At 42.7% G+C, this 22,256-nt stretch overlaps 1 protein-coding gene across 2 annotated transcripts; it reads right to left on the reverse strand.

Annotated features, from left to right (window-relative positions):
• Positions 1 to 126: 126 nt before the first annotated feature.
• On the reverse strand, positions 127 to 22,225 carry MAML1 (mastermind like transcriptional coactivator 1). Of its 2 annotated transcripts, none has more exons than XM_074552110.1 (5): positions 21,461 to 22,225; positions 11,389 to 12,786; positions 9,178 to 9,438; positions 6,192 to 6,306; positions 127 to 4,195 (listed from the first exon to the last, which is right to left on the reverse strand). In XM_074552110.1, the coding sequence occupies exons 1-5, from the start codon at positions 21,827 to 21,829 to the stop codon at positions 3,204 to 3,206; spliced, it is 3,135 nt and encodes a 1,044-aa protein (XP_074408211.1). In that variant the 5' UTR covers positions 21,830 to 22,225; the 3' UTR covers positions 127 to 3,203. The 2 variants fall into 2 exon arrangements, with proteins under 2 accessions (XP_074408211.1, XP_074408210.1); XM_074552109.1 differs by having other exon boundaries at positions 11,389 to 12,789; positions 21,461 to 22,224.
• Positions 22,226 to 22,256: the final 31 nt, after the last annotated feature.

The raw sequence follows: 22,256 nt of genomic DNA on the forward strand, positions 1-22,256 counted from the left end.
TTAGCATCAAATTCAACTGTTCTCCATTTACAAGCATAAAACTTACCATAATACCCCCCAAACACATATATAAAGAATTATAGTTTTAAAATCTATAAAAAGTAAAAAATATACAGTCAGAAGATCTAACTCTTATTCAAATCTTTAATATAAAATTGTAAACATTTATTTACACAAAGGAAATGTGTATAACAAAATTTTGAGCACCCTTTTCAATTGGATCGTGGTTTTTGGAAGGCAGTGGATGTTGCACAGTGACACTCTCACCTTGCCTGCCCAACCAAAACCGCAGTTTATAAATAAAGCCATGGGCGGCCGGCTGGGTTCAGTTCAGGGGAGATTGGTTTTATTGCTCTGAAGCTGCAGCAAATGGAAAGCCAGAGTGCAGACACAGCCAGTGACACATTACAGGGCACCAGGGCAGAGCCCAGCCCTGCCCATGCACCCATGTACATCAAAATCCTATTTTCATTTCCATTGAACTGTTCCAACCTTGTTCTGTGGCACCGTGTTCTGTGCACAGGGACTGCTTGGATCCTGTTCACACACGGAGACCAATGGGCATTATAAGCCAGTTTGTCTGGAATCACACCTAATTTTACTCCAACAGTACCATGAAAAGGCCCTGTCATCAAACCCAGATACCTTCCTGAACAAACCCTCTGGTCAAGCAGAGCAATATCCACCTTAGCTTCCAGAAACAGTGGAGGAAAGAGCACACCTGCCTTTTCCTGGACAATTTGCTGGATTGCCTTTTTGGTAGTAACAATGCAAACAGCAGATGTTCTTTTCCTCCAATTAAGAAATCATAACTGGATGGATTGTATTTTAACTTATTCAGAACCAAGTCTGTGTGCAAAATCTACTGGAAAACAGAGCAGATTTCACCACAACCTAAACAGGGAGAAAGAAAAGCTGAATCCTACTACCCTGTTATTTCTGTTAAGTGTTTGTAAGGGGGAGAAAAAAACAGTGACATGGAAGGATGTCACTTGAAATTGAGGTCCCAAGCACCCCCGACAGGAAGGGAAGGCACACTGGTGCAAAGTTAACCCTTAAAATTAAAAATACAGCAAACACTCCTTCCCCTGACATTGCTAGTTTATATCTATACTCTTCTAATGACACTTACCTTGGACCAGTTTTTGGTTTAACTTAACAGTAAACCAAGCTCACTAGCTCTTTTCTTAGATTGCCAGTATGAGAAAAGCTAGCATCAGTTATTTGCATCTCAACTACTTATTCTAGAAAATATCAGAAGGGTCAATAACCAAAGTCACCAACATCTTTATCTTCCCATCCAAAGACAATCTTTCTGTTATCTTTTCAAAAGCTCTATGAGGGATTAAGCCTGCTTCAGTGAAGTTTTATTCACTGTTCAAAGGTGGGATCCACTGATCAATGCACATCTTTCATCAACAGTTCAACATGATAAAATAGCAAATCTGATCAACAGAGCGGAATTCATCCACACTAGCTAAGTGTGCTGGACAAACCATGTTCCATGCATATTTGGAAAGGGTTAAAGTATTAGTGTTAAAAAAGCAGTTTTCAAAAGTGCAAATTGTCTCATAAAGGAGCTGCAGATACAGTAAAATATTTTCCTTCTTTGAAACCAATGATATCTTTACCTTCCCTTCACCCCCTCTGGAAAAAACCCTCTCTCACAATTCTGCAATGCAGAAAACTCCTGGTGAAGCCAGTCTGTGTTGAAGGAAATTGCTTTTAAATCACAATGCTGGGTTTGGTTAGAAAGTTTAGAGGAGTTTTCCAAGAAAGTGGATTTAGAAAGGGAAGAGGTATTTGTGCATTTAAAACAAAAGCTTTCAACTTTATTTTCATTTTAAAATAAACGTTAAGGCAAGGTGGTTTGTTGGTGGATAAAAGATTTTTTTGGTAGAGAGTAAGGACTTTGGAACATTGACTGTTCCCACTGTGGTTTTTGTCCTTTCTGGGACCAACCCCAACATATGGATAAGAGGTCTCCTTGGGCTGAGCTGAAGAACAGCATCTGCTTCAAGGGATATTAAAAAAGTAAATCCACCAGTCTATAGAAAGATTATCAAACTTGTAAGCCAGTATTAAAAAAAAACAAAGCATTTAAAAGGGGGAGACTTCCACATTGGAGCAACCCTGATACAAGTATTCTCCCAAGCTGCCTGTGCTATTATTGCTAATAAGGACTTTCCACCTCCCAACCAACTTCTTTTTTCCTCATTTTTATCCTGAAGTGACAAAGTCTTGTGCTCATTGCTAACTTCGGGGGATGAACTGTTCTCAAAGGTTAGTTTTACTTTTTACAACAAAGAAAACTAGATGAGCTGTCATGAAGCAAAGCCTTCATTTAAATACAACTACCTTTGGAAATAAGTTATGAAGAAACAGGTGCAAAGTAAATGGCTTTACAATTCATGTTAAACCTACTATAGTTTAAAAGTTCTCCCATAAGAAATTCCCCCTTTAAACACAGCAAGGTACAAGCCAAGAACTGTGCCTCTCTACAACAGAGTGCAAACTGCAGCTTAAAAGACTACAATCTATGAAGATGACTATCTAGACTAACTGGCCAGGTTTTAATACTTTTTCTCATCTATTACCAGCATCTAGAAATATTTACTGTGAAGTATCACTTGCTTACTGAGAGTACAGGCACATGCTTCAGCAATGGGGAAAAGAAACAATTCCAAACATTTTGCAAGCATACTCAGGTGCATACAGCCTCTTCTCAAACAAAAATCAGAAGTTTGATGGACAGTACTACAACAGCATGTCAAGCTATGAACAAATAATTATTGCAAGTAATAGCTGCAGACTAAGCCCTAAACACAATTTGTGCAACTATTTGCGTTCTTTCTGCACTAGTTCTGTGGAATTTTTGTTTTCTTTTTAAATAATTAAAATATTTAGTCTTAGAACACTGCAAGTGAGATTCCTGGAAGGCTGGCTAGGACACAGCATTTTTTGACCTGTTCAAGTGTGCGACTCCTCAGAGACCGCGGCCCAAGCGCACTCCTCCTGCAGACCTGCTTGGTGCGCTGTGACCACGAGTCAACGCTCAGAGAGAAGCAGCTCCAGTCTTTTTCCCAACCATTTACCTCTAATGCCTGCAAGTCTCCTCAATGCCACAGGTTTTTTGGTCCAAGAGTTGTTTATATCTCATGAAATAATTAAAAAAAAGTAGAACCCCCGCCCCCAGCCCCATTTTAATGAGTTCCTAACAACTCATCCAAATCGTTCATCCACTCCTCTGAAGTCCTGTTTTTCAGCAAAGAGTCTATCAGATCTGTGTCACCAGTTAAGTTCTGAAGTCCATTATTGCCTGACTGGCCACTGTAGGCGAAAGGCAGCTCCTGACTGGTCGTCCTCACAGGGTACCCTTGGCTGCAGTGCAGGTTTCCTCTGTTGGGAATTTGCTGATTTGGGTTCTGGTTGAAAGCATTCAGGTCTGGAACAGTCTGGTTGATGCCAGGCAGGACTTGCTGTGAAGGTACCTGCTGCTGCGCGGGCGCGTTTGTCCGCGGCTGCGCTCCCAAAGAGGACGACAGCATCTGCCCAGAGACGGCAGCGTTCATCGAGGTCATGGGCCTGCTGCTGCTTAGGCTTACCTGAGGCATTCCCTGGGCAAACTGCTGGTTGGACATCTTTAGATGTGTCTGCTGCATGTGGAAAGAGGAGTTGGCAGTAAATGGTCCTAAGCCACTGTTTGCTTGCGTCTGGTTGTTAATATTAGGGATACCTTGGTGTTGCCAAGATGGATTTTGAGCCCCCATAGCAGCTGGTACTCTTGCCATCTGTGGCTTAGATAAGGTTGCATTCAGTGCACCTTTATTGTGCTGCTGAGAAATATTTGAGTTTGGTAAGGTGTTCTGCCCGTAGGCAGCGGGAACGGCAGCGCCCTGGCCCAAGCTGCCCTGTCTCTGCATGGGGGTCTGTCCGTTGGCACTCGGGGCCGTGTGCTGGGGAACCATCTGGCTCATGCCAGGTGCCAGGTTGTACAACCCCCCACGCTGCATGTTCTGCATGCCGGGGTACTGAGACACCCCCCGCTCCTGCTGGCTGGAGCCCGACTGCAGTGGAGCAACAGGAGCGTGTCCAGGTCCCATCTGAATCATGTTCTGGCTCTGAGGAAACAGCCGAGGGCTGCCGGAGCTGGACTGTCCCAGATTGCTGACCCCGGGCATGGCTGAAGATGACCCTGAAATACAGAGAAATATTTTGTTCATTAAATCCCTCAGGTTCAACCAGAGCTGAGCCAGGCTTGCAGGCACAATAACCCACAAGAGAGATGCAGCTGCATTTGTATAAATTGACCTCTGCAAGCAATACACAGAGAGCAGGAGTTTAATTAAAGAGTGTCAACTGCAGCTCCAGTTAGCACCTCCACCTTGATCTCAAACACAGATATGCCAATGTCCTAAAAAAATCTGAATACCACTTCTAAGAGTTCAGCATCACTAATTTTTAAAAAATTATGACTTTAAAGGCAGGACTCTGATATTTCTTTGTGAACAAAGGTAAACACATATACTTTGAAGTGCATGCTCAATTTACTAAGCTGTTAAAAAATCCCTCTTACTGCACACACACACACACTGTCAGTCATTCCATGCATACACAAGAGTGCATCTCTTCTCATACAACTGTAGGGTTGCCAGTTCTGAATTTTCCCAATTCCAGGAATATCTTCTATTTATCTAAGATAGAAATATCTAATTCAGAAATTTTTGGTCAAGTATCTTTTGGATTTTCACAGTCAAGTATTCAGTATGTTAATATGCAGTGCTGACAGCCAAGCAAGGTGATTTGGAAAAATGTTTTCTCATCAAACCAAATATGATTCTTTGCTATTGCAAATTCTGAGTTCAAAATTTCTTCTTGTAGAAGAAACAGCCCCCGATTTGAGGCAAAAAAAGCAGAAGAGCTCTGTAAAGTGTAGTGCTTGTAACACCCCCCACACTCCTTGCAGTCAACCAGGGGAAACCTACCTACACTAATAATTTCTCTACTTTCAAAACTGAAAGTAAGCTGCAGAATGTTTTCATATTTTATGATAGCTGAGAAATACTGGATCTCCATTATTACTAACATTTTATCTGAATAAAACCAGAATTATCAAGAATAAATTCAAATTATATTGAATTAGTTATCAACAAAGTACATCATGAAAACATCAGTGTCGAGGGAATGATGGGTGTGGGAAGAGTCTTACTGTGACAATATTTACAGTGAAGAGACAGCACACATATCAGGATTTAAGATGCAAAAAATAGTTGCAATCATCATCACAAAGAAAAATATTTTTAATAGTACTGATGTTCATTATAACAAAACCTACTCTATTTCTAACACCTGTATGCCTATCTTTCTGTAGAAAGGTGGCAACATAAAAAATATTTCAGCGCAATAGTTGAAGGATGCTACTGATGCCTATGTTAGCACACAATCCTTTTGCATTGGCATTGAATTTTTTCAGTTAAGTAACAAAACCCAATCGTAGCTGCACAGGCACAAACACTGTCAGGGTGAGGGTATTACATTTCCATTTGCATCTTACCCCTCCAGTATTTATTTCTGCAGGAACATGGAGAGTAAGAAAACAAAATGAAGGGAAATTTAACAGCATTAATACACTACAGACATACTAAGCTGTTTCTCATACAAAAAAACCCACATATGACACTTCACATATAATGAAGAGAATTTAAATTGCATTCCCTTTTAAATGTAGCAGGGATAAAAATGTTAGAGACTTTTAAACTCATCCTAGAGATGAGAGAAATAACACACCACTTATCTTTCTTTAATGAGGGCCTGCGATAGATACAGGCAGTAGTGATGTCAGGCTTCAGAAAAAAAACCCCTCTGAATCTTAATATATCAAAGATAGAGAGATTTCCAACCTGCATAATGAAATAGAAGTACAAAAAAGGCCTGTGGAACAATGAAGGTACTTAAAAATTTTACTCATTTCCCAAACAACATTAAGAACAGAAGCTTAAGTTGTCCCAGATACCTGCAACCAGGGAAGCTGTTAATTTGCAACTGAATCAGAGTATAGGTCAAGAGCTTTTAAGGCACAGTGACCTGTAATAAATTAATTAAAAGCTATCCAATCCAGGAAATTTGAAGACACCTTGTTTTTCACTGCTGGTATTTTTTCTGCTATTGTTGGAGCTGCCATGTTTACTCACCTGTGAACTGCCCAACCTGCTGCTGGTAGGGGTTCTGGGGCTGATCCTGGTACTGGGGCGGCGGCCGCGTCAGGTGCCGCTGCAGCTGCTGCTCCTGCTGCTGCCGCTGCTTCTCCTGAAAAATGCCCCATGCAAGATATTTTAGACACAGATCATTCTGTTTCCAAGGGCTATCTTGGAGAAAAACAAGTTGTCTGCATACTTTTATGCACAGCTGGTAAGCAAAGGGGCTTCTGCAGCCCTACAGTCACTTCAGAGCTGTTCTCAAGGCTCAGACCCAGTCAGTTTAATCTGATGAGTGACAAGACCAGGATCTCAAAAACAACAGCATGTACTACAAGAGTTACTGCAGTGCATATCTGAAGCCTTTCAGAGATGACAGTCTCCTAATCAGTAATGTAATCAACAGGCATTTTTAGCAATGCTCTAAAGACAAAAAGAGCAGAAGTGTGTGTATTAAAAAAAACACATTTCCTTATTTGGTCTTTATTTCCAAATCAATATATTTTAGACCTCTCTTTAAAAATCAATAAAAGTTCAAGTCAGAAACATCAAAAAATGAACATGTAAATACTTTCTAGTTCTTGTCTGCAAACATGAAAAGATACACACAAATCCATATTATCATATATCACAGGTTTTCCAAGAGGATTATGAAAAACTGCAGAACTAAGTCCATAATAGAAGTCTATAAGTTTTGCAACCATTGTTTCAAATCACTTTCTTAGCTGAAACAAACCGTACTCACAACACAAAATAATTGTACCCCTTTAAAATAAAAGCAGATTCAACCCATACCTATTTTATGATCAAACCATTTGAAAAGTAAACCAAGCAAATTTTCTATTAGGAAACTTTGGGGGAAAATGAAATTTAAACTCTTGAGGAGAATGCAGATGTAGTGTCAGTGGGCTCAGATTTTGACAGTGTTAACAGCCATCTGGGTGCTTTCACAATATGAAATGTATCAGGCACAGCATTTCTGTCTCTTCTTCCACAGATACCTTCAGCCAGACTGAAATTCTGACATAACCAAGTAGTGATACAATGCACAACTACTTAACCAAAAAGTTACACAGAGCACAGCAGGGGACAGAAATTCCCTTCCAAGAGTATTGGGGTAAAGACACAAGGCAGAAGCCTTTAGAGAAGAGGCTGGAGCAATGTAACAAACAGCAGATACACATCAATACCACCCCTCCCAAATGTCTCCAGCTGAGAAGCTGTTGGGACACGCACAGGAATGAAGAGGGCAGGCTGCTTGACAGAGGACCTGCTGCTTGCAGGACCAGTCAGACCTGAAAGAGGCTGACCACAGAAGCCAACAAGAGATGCCATAGCTCTGAGAGAAACCAAGAACTGCAGAACCTGGCCTGGAGAAGAAAATTAAAAAATACACAGAAGGCCAAGTGAAAAGACAATTTTATAGTGGCAGGGAATGGCACTGGAGCTACCTGAAACTACAAGTTTCCTGCAAAGCAGACATCAGCAGATTCAGAAATCTTTTTGTAAAACTATATGCAGTATCATGTGTATCCAAAGGAACAAATATCAAATCAGAATGCTAACAAGACCTAGCTTGACTAGGCAGCACAAGGCCAGTAAATGTGGCAAATGCAATGTCTAAAGCTGTTCAGCTCCAAGGCAAAGCCACTCCTTAGCTGGGACCAGAGTCTCAGTATCACTATAGAAAAATGGAAATTACACAAGTTAACTGTAGTCACCACAAGTAGGACATGAATGAAGTATTTTCATAATATTGATATTTACTGCAGCAACATGTGCTGGCAAAGCAGAAGCAAATAGATAGGAAAATAATATTTTAATGCTATTTTTGAGATATGCTACTTATCACCTCCCCAGTGTTCAGAGAGGTCTGCCACCTGTTCTGTCCATTATTGTCCTAAGGAAACATCCTCGGCCACAGCTGTAAGGGCTCTAACAAAGCTCTAACAATCACCATCCACCAGACATGCAAAAGCACAAACAAGAGGTCACACCCTATACTTCCTTTTTCCCCACCTGCTCTCAAAGAATACCTGTTTGTTAACATTCTGGAGACTAATGATTATTCATCTTTGATATTTTATATTAATATACAAGTCACCAAAGACTGATTTATTTACTAAAGTATTCTGAGCTTACAGATCACATAACTCATAGAGAAGATATGATTTTATTGATGATTTGGGCATTTTCTTTCAGTCTTTAATAATATAATTCCCCCACAGTATTCCCTTAGTCCAAATTGTTTTAACCAAAATGTCAAAAACATATCTTTACCAACACTCATACACTGCCAACCACATTTATATGTTTTATCTACACTGGCTTCAGAACTGAGGGGGTTTTCCTGTCCCCTCTACTGACACCTCAAATTCATCAGGATGTCTCCAGGTGATAAAAAAGCCATTGGCTAGGACTTGGCACAGCCATAGCTACACAATCCTGCATATTCTACTACAACCTTCCCCATAAAAGGGGCTGTCATACATTTCCAGTTCAGAGGAGACTATAATTTCCTCCTTTCATAAAGCTTCTGATGGGCAGATGATTCAGGGAGACCTTAGAGCACTTTTCAGTACCTAAAGGGGACTTATAAGAAGGCTGGAGGGGGAAGCTGTCTCAAAAGGGCATGAAGTGATAGAGCAAGGGGGAATCCAAGACCTCAATCTGAAGGAGGTGAGGTTCAGATTAGATATTAGGAAGAAATTATTTACTGTGAGTGTGGTGAGGCACTGGAACAGGCTGTCCAGAGAAGATGTGGCTGCCCCATCCCTGGAAATGTTTCAAGGTCAGGCTGGATGGAGCTTGGAGCAAGCTGGTCTAGTGGAAGGTGTCCCTGCCCTTGGCAGAGGAGCTGGAACTGAGATGATTTTTAAGGTCCTTCCCAACCAAACTATTCTCTGATTCTAAAACATCAAACGCTATTTCATGCACCTGAGCAAAGCAGTACAAATTAAAAAACAGAGCTGGCCCCTCTCACCTGTTCTGCCAGCAAATGCTGCTGCCTCTGTTCCATCAGGAATTGCTGCTTCTGCTGCTCCATGAGCAGATGCTTCTGTTGCTGCTCTCTCTGCTTCTGCTGGTCCATCAGCATTTGGTGTTGCTTCATCACTGCTGCTTGCTGCTGATAAGCTGAGCTGCTGTGGTTACCTGCCATGGTGACATTTGGAGCCTGGGCACCCACCCCAGGGCCTGGGACAGAAACAGGAACACGAGGCACAGCAGGAGCAGGGTTCTGATCCTGCAGAACACAGGAAAAGCAATAGAAGTTACAGAAATGCACTAACTTCTTCACATCTATACAGCACCAAACACAGAACTGCCAGTTTGGAGTTAGGGTCAGAAGCTCCACAACATTTAGGAATAGAGGCTTTAACTCCAGTCTCAAAGTTCTTCCCAATTTCCAGCTCAAACAGGTCAGTATAGCTCTGTGTGCTTTTTTTCAGGCACTTACAAACTGCTCATCAAACACCCCAGCTTCTGTTTATTTTAGCAGCAGTTTTTCAAACACTACATTTGATATTTTTGTTATTCAAAGCATTTATTGAAATCCTGCCTCTTCAGTCAACATTTCATCCTGCAAGTGTTTATGTCTCCCATCCTAAAGCTGCTTTTTTTTTTTAACATCAGAGAATTTACTATCTGCAGGTGAAGGGGAGAAGGCTTCCACTGATCAAAATGGCTCTTAAAGTATTTTTCCAGCAATCGAACCATCACCACACACTACAGACAAAAATACTACTAGAGATAAGTCTGATATTATTAGTTTTTTTTAAGTCTGCATTTTTTGTCCTTTTTTTCTGAGACTGGAACTTGGGATAAGCAAAAATAACATGGAACATTCAAAAGCCCTCTTAGTATCAGCAAATCCCTTTGAAATTTGACAGTTTTCATCATTTTAAAGCACAGTTCAGCCTCATCTCTAATTACACAAACAAATATTACGTTTCATTTAAGCAGTCAGCTAATGGGTTTGGCTGTTGGTTCTCACTCTTCAGTTTCATAAGGAATCACGAGCCAAATACAAGGAATGCTGCACTAAGTTGTTCTGTGTGCAAGCTTTTGAGAAATTCTCCCAAAGCTTTCATCAGTATTTCTGTTAGTTCAGTGCAAGTGTGGCAGTGTAGACACAAGGTCACCCTCACATTTTTCAGTGAGGGGGAGATGTGACACACACAATCATCTCTACCCTTCTTCCATCAAAATGCTGTTAGACTGTTACTTCTGCCAGATTTCAAAGAGATCCTTTTTTATTTATGAAGCACACATTGATCTCAAATTTCTATTTGTACACCGGTGTGGTCTTTATCACAGACTAATCAGAGCTTTTTCACAGGTTTTCTGTTTTGTTGAGGGAACATATGACTAGAGTTGGATCTCAAACAGTTTTTGCTGGAGGAACTTTAATCAAATACCTTTTCTTTTCAACAAGCCCTCTTGTATGTGCATTGCAGGTACATGTTACAGAATCCAATGAGTCTATACTTCCACCCACTACTACAGAAATTTTCACCTGCAGCATACCTGTAATAAGTTTTATACAAGGCAAAGGAGCACCATCTGGAATTTTCTGTTAAAAACCTGAAGCATATGCTTCAAGCAAACAAACAAACATTGCCATTATTCATTCTTAATGATATATTTCTCTCCTATGCCATGCTTCCCCCATGCCCAGAGACTTAACCAATAAAAATCCATAGAACTGAAAGGCTCCACGGAACACCCAAGAAATCAGGAATGCAGCCCCCACTTCCACCTCTCTGCAAAAGTAGATCTTTAATAGTAAGCCAACTCTGACACAAGCAGGGACTAAAAACAAGGTAAAGAAATCAAAGCTTCTTTGAGAACACTGTGTAACAGTACAGTTTTATACAAGTTATTTTAGTCAAAAGTTTACAAAGCATCTATTTATCTTTGTAAGTAGAAGCTTCTGTGAAGCACGACATAATTTGCTGCCCACAAAGTATATTAAGCTGGAAATCACACGTTACATGACCTAGAACCCAGTATTAAAAACTGTCCCCAGTGGAAAAAAGACCTCATGATTCTTGTTTAAGAGTCTTGTATATAAGATTTTTCTCTTTAAAATCAATGGAAACATTTGAAACTATACCAAGGAATCTGCACTCCAGCCTTACCTACCCAACAACCTTAAATCTGCTACAGAGCAAAGGTAACTCAGGACATTCACCTGACCATGTGGCAGTCGGTAGGCCATGTTTCCAGGCTTGGGTTTCAACAGGATCATCCCATTTTGGTCGTCACCTACATGGGACAGTGGTGGCTGCTGGCGCTGCTGGATGTATGCCAGCATGGGAGCCTTGTTCTGCCCAGGCACTGCCACCCCCTGCTCACACTCTGCTTTGTAATGGGAAAGAGGTTTGGTGTTCCCATAGTCCAGCATAGAGCTTTGACTGTTCACAGGGTTCTGGTTCAAGCTGTTTTGCTGATGGCCCAAAATGTTCACATGATAATTGCCTCCAGCTCTTGGTGAGCTTTTATTTCCCAAATTAGGCATCATGAGTTTCTGATTGTTGAAGTCTGGCTGATAAACAGATGGGCTAGTAGGATTTTCCATGGTATATGGGACAGCCAGTGGACTATGGGAAGGCCCAGGCTGTTGCCACGTTGACATCTGATTTGCTTGGTGGACTTGTGAAGCTTGCTGCTGGTTCTGCAACATCTGATCTCTCTTCTGCTTGGCAGCAATCTGCTGAAGCTGATGAGCAGAAGACATTTCTTTGGCACTTCCTGCACACTTCCCAGGTAACAACACAGGCCTCTGGATGTTCTGAGAGTGGTTTGATGCCTGCATCATGGGCTGATTAGGATTTTCAGTCATTGACTGACTGGAAGGCTGGAACATAGCCTGAGAACTAACAACCGTTGTAGAAGCGGCACTTACAGGTACAGAAGCAGCACCAATAAATGCTGAACCTGAAGAAGTTGGTCTAACCTGGGGAGATCCCAGCTGCTCTTGTTCAAAGGGTGCTGGGGAAAACTCAGTCTTTATGTTAATATCTTGTGGTAATGGAGTCTGTGCAGCTGAATTTGAAGAATCTGCATCTTTTTTGTCTTCAAAGTCGTCATTAAAGAGATCCTTCATGTCTTCATCGGGCACTGATCTATTGAGCTCCTCAATAAGTTCCTTCCATTCTTGCTCATTTAGGTTAAGATCAGGCATCAGGTTATTCTGAGATATAGAACCCCCTGCTACAGGATTCATACAGGGAAGCTCATCTACAGGCTCCTGCTTCAGCTCTTTGTTCAAACTCAGAGGAAATGAATCATCAGCATCACCACCTCCATTCATCTGCAGGCTGGAATCTGGAAGACACTTCTTGCTGATGCCATCGAGCCCCATTGGATGCTTCCCATTAAGTTGTAAGGTATCACCAGTACCAGATTTCTTGTCCAGATGATGGAGTGGAGACACAGGGGGCATTCCATTGGAAGAACCGCTCACTCCCAGACCATCCTCACGACGCAGTTTCTTGGACACAGAGAACACATCACCATAGCCATTCTGCTGGTCTCCATTCTGAGGGGAAGCAGCACTATCAAGCTTTCTTTTCACAGTCTCATGGAGCTGCTGAAAAAGAAAAGGAATATTTTAGTTATGTAGTTCTATGTTACACAAATATGGATTTTTATTTCTTACCAGAACATTGTCTTGCTCTGAACAAAACATTTCAGAAAAAAAAACAAAGATTGCATCTTTGTTTTGGTAACATTTTGTTTTACAAGTCAGCACATGAGATTACTTCCTCACTATAATCTCTCACAGAAATTTTTCAAAAAACATGTACTACTTTAAACAGACACCCCCTCCTTCAGACAAAACTAGAAGCTGCCAAGTACTCTGACAACAAAAAGTTGAAAAATGGCTGTGAACTGGAATATGTTATGATTTTTCCAATTCAAAAGGAGAAAAACATTTAATAATGTTAAGAATCAAATTGCAGATGAGAATAAAAACCTGTATTCTAGTTGATCTATGTACACATACAGTCTAATTGTTCCATGAGACTCTTTCATAAGTCTCACATTTAAATATTTATAAAGCAGTCCCACATTTAAATATTTAGAAAAAACAAGTAATTCTCTTGTGATAATATCTTTTAGAGAACAACTGTGTATATAAATTTTGTACACAATCACACTTTTGGCACTGAAGCAAAACCAATTTGTCACTTAGCGACCATTGCTTCACACTTGTGGAAAATGCAATTCAGAGTTCAGCCAGTTCTAGCACAGCAGAGCAAGTTCATTCCTTTTCTCTTTTCTCCTGAAGTATTTGCCAGATGCTCTGACCACCAGAGCCCAAGCAGCTCCACAGTTGGCCTCTCCCAGATGGTGAAGGCACAGATTCTCTTTCTCGTGGTGCCACCTAGAAGCGACCAGCGGCTACAGCAGCGGCTTCACAGCCAGAGCCCGAGCACCTTTGTTCAACTTCTCCTTCTTGCCAGCATTCTTGCAAACAAAATGTTCTTTCTATTGACCTCAAAAGCATCTGAAAACAGAATTCCTGCACACATCAAAGGTGACTATAAACTTTTCCTTCCCTCAGGTGCATTCTGTAAAAAAATCTGAGCTTTGCTGGTGCTGGAACGCTCCACCAACGCAGACAAACCTGCAGGGCAGAGCCGCTGCTCCAGCAGCGTGGGGAGCTGGGAGAGGGAGCTGCCATCAGCTCCCAGCCCGGGTCAGACACCCTGGGACATCCCAGCAGGACCCTCGACAGGAATCTCCACCAAGAGCCACCATCGGAGGTGTGGGGTCACTGAACAACAGCCCTCTCAGAGGGCAGGAAAGCAGCTCATCAAATAAACCTCAAGACAAGTAAGGTTCTTTTCATATTACCTGCAGTGTTCACAGGGCAGTCCACTAACCCCTGGGGAAAACTCATCCAGGGAAAAATGAGAAACCTCAAGATCTCAGCATTCAAGCAAGAGACTGGATGTAGGGCCAGCATAAATTATCAGAAGAATTTAACACACTTGCCTGAGCAACAGCATTCTTTGATTTACAGACAGAAGGACTGATTCACAGTTAATTGTTCCTATTTTTTTTAACCATCTACACTGAGCTGATCTTTGGGGGCAAAGAAACCCCAGACCATCTGTTTAATTCCTGCACAGGTAAGAGCAAAAAAAACCCCACTATTTGTTTAATGCTTGCATAGGTAACAGCAAAGCCTTATTTTTATCTGTGGGACAGACTCCAGCTTCTCTGGAGACTGTGATCTTCTAGATGGCTCATGGAAATAGCAGCAGAATAGCAAGATCAGCAGAAGACTGAGTAGGATGAGGTGAGGTGTACATCTGGAGAGGAGGCTGCAACTTGAAATCTCTTAATTTGAACATCAGGTCCTTAGCTCGGAGTAGCAGCTCCCTAGTGCTCCCTAGTTGGTATTTTTCAAATACCAACTCAAAAAAATAATGGAAATTTACTTTTTTGTAAAAAGACAAAACAACAGAGAGCAAAAAACCTCAACTCCATCACAACATTTGGCTTTCAGCATTTCCCATTGTTTACTTCATACTCCCACCAGGAAAACTGAAGCTCAAGGTGGATGAGTAACTTGCCCAAGGTTATATGATGAGTCAAATTACTCAAAGTTTGGGAATGGGTCCTCCTTACTTCTAAATAGTTAGGGAAAAACCCCACTCACTCCCTGAAAACTTACATCAAAATATAACTTGGTTTTGTGAGCTACACTCACTGCAGTCTAGAAAAAGACACAGAGCCCTAAAATCCAGCTCAGGAACTCTCAGATCTCTATGGATTTTAACAGTCATAACACTCAGATATCTGATCCTTGGAGACATTTTGACTGGAAGTTGCTTGGGACAAAATCCTCCTTTCACCTAAAACTGTATTCCTTTGGAGAAAAAAGGGAGATTAAGTTCCTCCCCAGTTTGTCTGGGTCTATCCAAATAATCTGGTCTGAGGGGAAAAATAACAAACTGCACATGAGATACAAGTCAGACTGCAAGCTATCTACATATCAAGCTGCTCCAACAGAGTTCTCAAGGCAAGAAAAACCTGTTCTCTTCTGCCAAAACTCATGAAAAAACCAACCAACACATGGATGAAGTAAAGCATAGCTTGCTACTCGCTAAGAAACCCCCTTCAGCTTTAATTTTTTTGTTCACTACCATCCTGTAAGGCACAGTGTTCCTCCAGTATGCTGTCCATAACTTCCTTAGCAGAATCAATCAATTTTTTTTGTAACACTAAGCCAATCATTTCCACTGTTACAAGATCAGATACAGAAGTGTCCTCTCATTTTCTCAGCCTATTCAATTTTCCAACAAAAGATGGAACTTCCTAGATCACTGCTATCTAGCTATGCCTAAAAATATGACCCCAAAAGCATTTATCTGAAGTATTTATACCAATACAGGACCAGTGCAAGGCAGGGGATGTGAGCTGGCCTCAGTCCTTTGTCCAGGACAGGTCAGAGAGTTCAAAGAGCCACTGAGGGGCCACAGGCTGCACCTCCTCCATCACCTGAGCTGCATTTTATTCACGTGAGCAGAACACACAGTCCTCAACGTGGCCATAAACACTTCCTTGGCAGGAGCACACATGCTCAACTGTGCATTCCTCATGCACAGAACACAAGCTGACAAAGCCCAGGTGGCATCCATGACAACAAAAGGTGTCCAACACAGCAGCCTCTGGCCATGGAACTCACACACTGACAGGAGACAGCCTGCAATGCCAGAGATGGATGTGTGCCCAGGCAAATGACAAAGCTTCCAGCAGAAACAGAGAGCACACAAAGCATTTTGATAGATTCAATCTCTGCCTTAACCCACCAGCTTTACCACAATGGTGCTCAGCCCTACTGTGGTCTCACTGCAGGGGCAAATTGACTGACTTCATAAAAGCTGTCCAAGAACTACAACAGAAGCCCAACAAGAAACCAGAAAAGCTTGAAAACTTAATCTATTGCTTGTCTGTAAGCACTGGCTGAATTCAAAACTTCAGAGGCCAAGGCAGTGCTCTCTTACTGCCTTGGTGGGAAGGGGCATGAATCACTGATCCAAACAGTGGTACAAAGTGGTTCTGATTGGTTTTGTTGGGTTTTTTGTTTGTTTGTTTGGTGTTCACTATTTTGGTGTGGACTTAATACCTGAAACTACATTTAGATAATAATCTGAAACCAATGGCATTTCAATGCATTAGAACTTAACAGGCATGAAAGTTTAGATGACATTATTTGTTTGAAAGCAAAAAACCCTTTACCATTCAGAACAGCTAAACTGAGGACAGTCAGCTAAAGTTCTTTTGCAAAAATCCAGTACTTTGCTATCATTTGAGACTTATAACTGAAGATGGCAGATATATATATTTATATAGATATAGATATATGTATACAAACTGCATGCAGGTTTCTTTAACAAAAAAACAAAAAACCAAACAAACCACCTCATGAACATGGCAGAAAAGTAAATTCTTAAAAATGTGGTACCCATACTGTGTCTCTCAGACTCTATAATGTTCTTATTTAGCTTTTAAAAGCATCTGTTAGAGAGATTTAAATATTCTTACAGGATTTAGTAGAGTTTAAATGTTTTGTATTTCATTTCAAATTAGTCTACCATTTCAATATCAGAATTAAGTCTACAAGAATTTGTTTTGATATAGGAGCAAGAGAAACATAATGCTGGACATTTTCAAAGAAATGCTAGAATAGACTACAAGGATAATAAAAACCTAGCTCCAGTATGGCATTCTCAACTAGAAGGGGAAACCAAATCAGAATACATTCATTTTTCTGCCATGGGAGTGCCAGTATTGCAGCACAGATAAGCCCCCATGTACCAGAGTTCACAGGAGGTGCTCCACAGACACTGATTCTCCTCTCCTGCCTCACTAAGGACAAGAGCAACAAAGCTGACAACTCCTTAAGCTGGAATAACAATGCAAATACCAGACACTGTAGTGTATGAATTTTGGATAGAAAACATAACATTCTGACTACACCCCACAGCAAGAACCCCCCCTTTACTGTGCATCCACCCTCAGCTTCCAAAGCTGCCTTCCCTCTGCAAGGAAAGCATTTTATTACCCAATGTGTTCCTGCATTCCACTGTGCTTTCAGAACCAAACTGCTGGACTCTTTTTTAATTTTTACTTTAATTCCAGCATACTTTTGTATTTGGGTGACTGCCTGCTGGAGTGAAGAAGGGCTGTGGATAGGCATGTCTATAAATATCCCAAGCCTGCATTAGTCACAAGGGGCAGCTTCTGCTACAGGAATTGTTCTGCTGAATCAAAAAAACTCCTGTGCCTTCAGCTGCAGTGCCGGATCCTCCACCTCACTTGAACTTAAAGAGCAGCAGCAGCTCAGTCACTCCCAGATCCTTACAACTTAGGAAACATCACTGCATATCTAACTAATCTGGTAAGGGAAATGTTTCAAACATAAAACAATACCTCACAGAGAATTAAAAGGAGACAAAGAAAAACCTGTCTGAGTTGTTGGGCAACAAACTATCAGACTTGTCAGCAAAAACAAACAATGGTGGCAAGACTACACTGCACCATGGCTATATATAAATAACATGTAAATAATTTGCTATCTTTGTGGTAAAACATAATTTCACAATTTAACACCCCTATACCACAGCTTACACAAAAATTACGTCTTCTGAACTGTTAGAGTACCAGCCTGAGCTTTGTTAGAGGAACATCATTAACACTTGTCAGTACACTATGGACAATCTATTCCCTTTAATTTATTACTTTAGGTCTTTCAACCAAGAAACACTGCATTGCCCTCCTTGGACTTCAATTTTATTTAAAACTGTTTACTTGGTGCCTTTGCTTAATTTAGTATTTAACTAATATTAATGCAAAACATCTATCACTCCCAAATAAATGTTAAAAGCAGCTCTTCAGCTTTAACACAAAGCCTTCTCAAGACAGGCCACTGACTCGACTTCTGTGCTCATTCCAGAAATACTGTTTGTGGTTTTGTGGCAGTCCTAGACAAAGCAAGCTCTCTGCACAACAACTGCTCTCAGGTGGGGGAAAAATCCCAGTAAGAAACAGGGAGCAGCTCTCCTTCCAAGACACCACATCATAAAACAAGGAGTGGAGATGAAAATCCAGATCTCTGCCATTCTCCTCATTCACACGTCAATGAAACAGCTTCTGTTCAGCTCAGCCATCCACTGCCTTTTCGTCTACCACAGAAATGTAAGAAAGCCAAACTCTCTCTTGCACAGAATTTAAACACCATTATTCAATGAACTTTCATCTATCAGAAGCTGGCAGAGAAAAAAATGTTCTAGGAGACAAGCCCCATCTCTTCCCAACTTCCCTGTTTCTCAAAAATGGAAGATTAACACTGCAAACATTATCCAAATATCAAGCATCTTCTACTTTGAACACAGCCCTAATAATGTCATGTTAAAGAACAGAAATGCGAAGAAGATGTCACCATTTGGATTTCCCATTAAATAATGGTCTGGAAGTTTTTTAGAAGTAGGAAGCTAGAAGGTTTTTCAACATTTTTCTCAAATGAAGGACAGGCCTACGTGATGCACAAATAATCCAAGGTATTTCTGTATCAATGCTGTATTCTCTCAGTCTCTGTAGCTCAAATTTTACAGCTGCTAAGTAAGAAAACAAGGAAGAATCTATCCCTTACTTCTGCCTGTAAGCAGATCCATCTAACTTCAGGATCTAAACCAGAGCAAAAACTAATGGAAGAGAAAATATCTGATTTTGTCCACGTGACCAATCATACAAGACTAAGGAGGAAGTGGTGGTGCCACCCTGCTCCCTGTGACTATTGTGGATGTACAGAAGGTGCTCAGCAGCACAGCACCTGGCAGTGCCCACACTGCCCACACCTGGGGCAAGGCAGCCTCATGTCCTACTGCTACAAGGCCTCACAAAAGCCTTCACCTTTCCATGAACTGCTCTCTCCTCCAGGGACCAAAATAAATGCTTCATTAACAGTCAACATAAAGTACCAATTTCCAAGAGCAGATTCATATGCAGCTTCACAGAAAAATCTGGAGTGCTACAGCAGCAACAGCTGATATAATGCATGTTGCACTGAGCTAGCAGCATTCTTTGGAAAGGATGTGTCCAGACGTTTTAAAAGACAGTTCTGGTGTTCATCCAAACTTTACTGAACTCTGGAAATCAAGCCCATATCCTTCCCATTCAAAGCACATGCTTGGTCTTGATAATGGCAACACGATGGGTAGAGGTAAAACACCAACCTAGAGAGGGACCTTCTGGGCCAGAGGAATTAAATCAGCAGCAGAGGTGCTGTTGTTGTTGTGTTTTTTTTCCCAAGACTTGAATTACTAAGCAAACCGACTTTATACCCCAGTAACGAGGTGATGAATCAGCAGCTGCAATTAAGCTCACAGTCATGGATGCTAGGAAGGAAACAGCAGGCCAGCCCGAGGAAGAGTCATTCATCCACTAAACCCCTCTTCTGTTGTGTAAATTGGCCACTGGCAGCAGCTTCCTGTACAAGGGCTTCCCCCACGATGTGCAGTGCACTTCAGAACCGACTGCTGTTGAGAGCCCTCATTATAATGGATGCTAATTAGATCAAATCCACATCCAAAGTGATTGAAGAGAAACAACACCAATGAATTAGAGACATCTTTCCTTCAGAAGATCAATATGAAGTCGTGTGGTGGCAGTTTAAGCAACAGGATTTGACATGCTAAAGAGCCCCGAGTGTAATGAAAATACACATTATTAAGGGGTAGAGCCCCACATGCAAAAAGCCCAAGAGCCCAGCAGGAAATAAACAGAACCTCCACCAAGGTTTTAGATAATAAAAACCAAGTTTGAGTCATTTTTGTTTTGACACAAGTTTACATTCAAGATTAGTCTACTAAACAACAGCTAACTGTAAAGTTTTGTAGAATCAGTGTCAGGAATGCACAAGGTTTCCTCTCTTCCTCAAGTACCCTTCTGTAGCAGCCCTCTGAAGTGCTCTAACTGTGTCACAAGGACCTCAGTCTTCTCAGCAGTCAGCAAGTCCTCGAGTCTCATAGGTGTTTTAGCAAGAACAGAAACAATTCAGTCAAGTAACACTTTCAGTACATCTTGTAAATACTACAAACTGCACCCAGGCTGCCTAGTGCTGGTCACAGTAAAGATGACATAGATAAACCCCCTTCAGGATTTCACATTATGTCCTGGACACTTAAACATACATAAAAGCTCTATTGTGATTCTAATTTAAAAACAGTAAATGAGGTTCAAGACACAGAGAAATATATCCTTTTCTATCCAATCAAATACACAGAGCACCCTAAAAATATTATTTATTCTATTTATTAACCTGGCAATATCTTTGCTTAACCCAGTGTCCCCTTTTAAAGACACTCAGAGTGCTACTGAATCATTTTCATGCAGGCCACCATTTAAAAATACCTGATTTTAAGGCAGACAGGTATTAGGACAGGCAGCCTTTAAGAGGTTATCCTACTAACCTACATTACTGACACATTAGCACACAGCAGTATATTTAAAGGGCCCAGAATAAGTTAAGCAATAGCTATCTTGATATACAAACAGGGCTATGTGAATATGTCCCGACAACCAGAAATGCTAGAGAAGCCAGAGAAACATTAAGATTTTGAGCTAAGCCAGTTTTTAATGGGTGGAGTGGGATTCTCATAGTGTTCACACCCACTGGAGTGAGCGGCAAACAAGCAGCTGCCTTTCCACTGAAATTCTTTCCAATATGAACCAGAATTAACAGACACATTGTCTTAAAACTCCCCTCCAGTAATAAGCATATCCTTATCAAATGGCTCCACAAAACCCGGGCACCCCAAACTGAAAACTTAAGCAAGCAAACAAAAATCCAAAGGCACCGCAGTATTAATACCCCTCTGACAGTTTCTGCAGGGGCATTTTAGGTGAATTAGCCAAAATATGATTCACAAAATACTCTGAATGATTTAAGCATCACAGAAATCCTGCCTCTACCCCTACCCCATCATGCCACAGTTTTTCTATACTCTTCCAGCGTGCAGAGGTGACGAGCGCAAACAAAACAGCCCTTATCGTTTGCGAAGTTGTAACACAGCAGAGAGGGCACTCGGCAGAGCAGCCCCAAGCCCAGCCCTCGCACCGCAGGCCACCACAGCAGCAGCGAGAGCTCCTTTTCCTTCCCCCATCCCGCTGCAGACGAGAGGTGCCAGCCGGGCACGACCGCCGCTCCCTCCCCGGCCCCAGCAGCCGGCCCCGGGGGCGCTTACCGCGATCAGGGCGCTGCTGCGGCCGTGCTGCTGCTCTCCGCTCGCCGCCTCGCCGTCCAGCCCGTTGGCTCCGCTCCTCTCGGCGCTCCCCGCGGCGGCGGCGGGCGGAGGGGGCGCGGGCGGCGGCGGCGCCGGGGGCGGCTGCCGGTGTTTGCCGGCCCGCTTGGCCTTGGCCTGCAGGCAGCGCTGGTGCAGGGCGAAGGTTTGCTGGCGCTCCAGCTCCAGGCGCTCCGGGGACACGGCCTGGTAGCGGGACTCGCAGGCGCTGTGGTGCCGCCGGCAGAGCTCGATGCGCCGGCGGAGCCGCTCCATCACCGCGCTGTGCCGCGGCACCACGAACTCCGCCATGGGGCAGGGGGGCAGCACCATGGGCCGGGCGGCTAAGGGGCGGCCGCCGCCGCTCACCGGCTCCTCGCTCCGGCGCCCGCCATAGCGGGGCCTCCGCCGCCCCTCCCGCCGGCCTTACCTGCGCTCCCCGCCGGGATCGTCCCGGGTCTTTCCCCCCGCCCGGCCCGGCGCCCGCTCCTCTCTCCCCCGCCCCACTTCCTCCTTCTGCCCCGAGCCCGGCGCCGCTCCGCTGCCCCGCTCTCCCTCAGCCCTGCCCGCCTCTCGGGGCCTGAGGGAGCCCGCCGCGCTCCCTCCGCCGCCGCCCTCAGGCGCGGGCCGGCCCGGACCCCCGGCCCCCCATTGTTGTCCGCGCCGCCGCCATCTTGAAATTGTTTTTCCCCTCCAGAGCCGAGTTGAGAATAAATGGGCGGAGCTTCCTGGGTGGGGGGTACGTCACGGCGCGCGGCGC

Source organism: Zonotrichia albicollis, chromosome 15, assembly GCF_047830755.1.
Source record: "Zonotrichia albicollis isolate bZonAlb1 chromosome 15, bZonAlb1.hap1, whole genome shotgun sequence".
NCBI lineage: Eukaryota > Metazoa > Chordata > Aves > Passeriformes > Passerellidae > Zonotrichia > Zonotrichia albicollis.

Excerpts from the sequence above, each read along its gene's own strand:
- MAML1 (XM_074552109.1), bottom strand. The coding sequence starts at position 21,829 with ATGGTGCTGCCCCCCTGCCCCATGGCGGAGTTCGTGGTGCCGCGGCAC. Across the intron at positions 12,790-21,460 it reads GCAGCAGCGCCCTGATCGCG|CAGCTCCATGAGACTGTGAA; the intron begins GTAAGCGCCCCC and ends TTTCTTTTTCAG. Across the intron at positions 6,307-9,177 it reads AGCATTTGCTGGCAGAACAG|GAGAAGCAGCGGCAGCAGCA; the intron begins GTGAGAGGGGCC and ends GGCATTTTTCAG.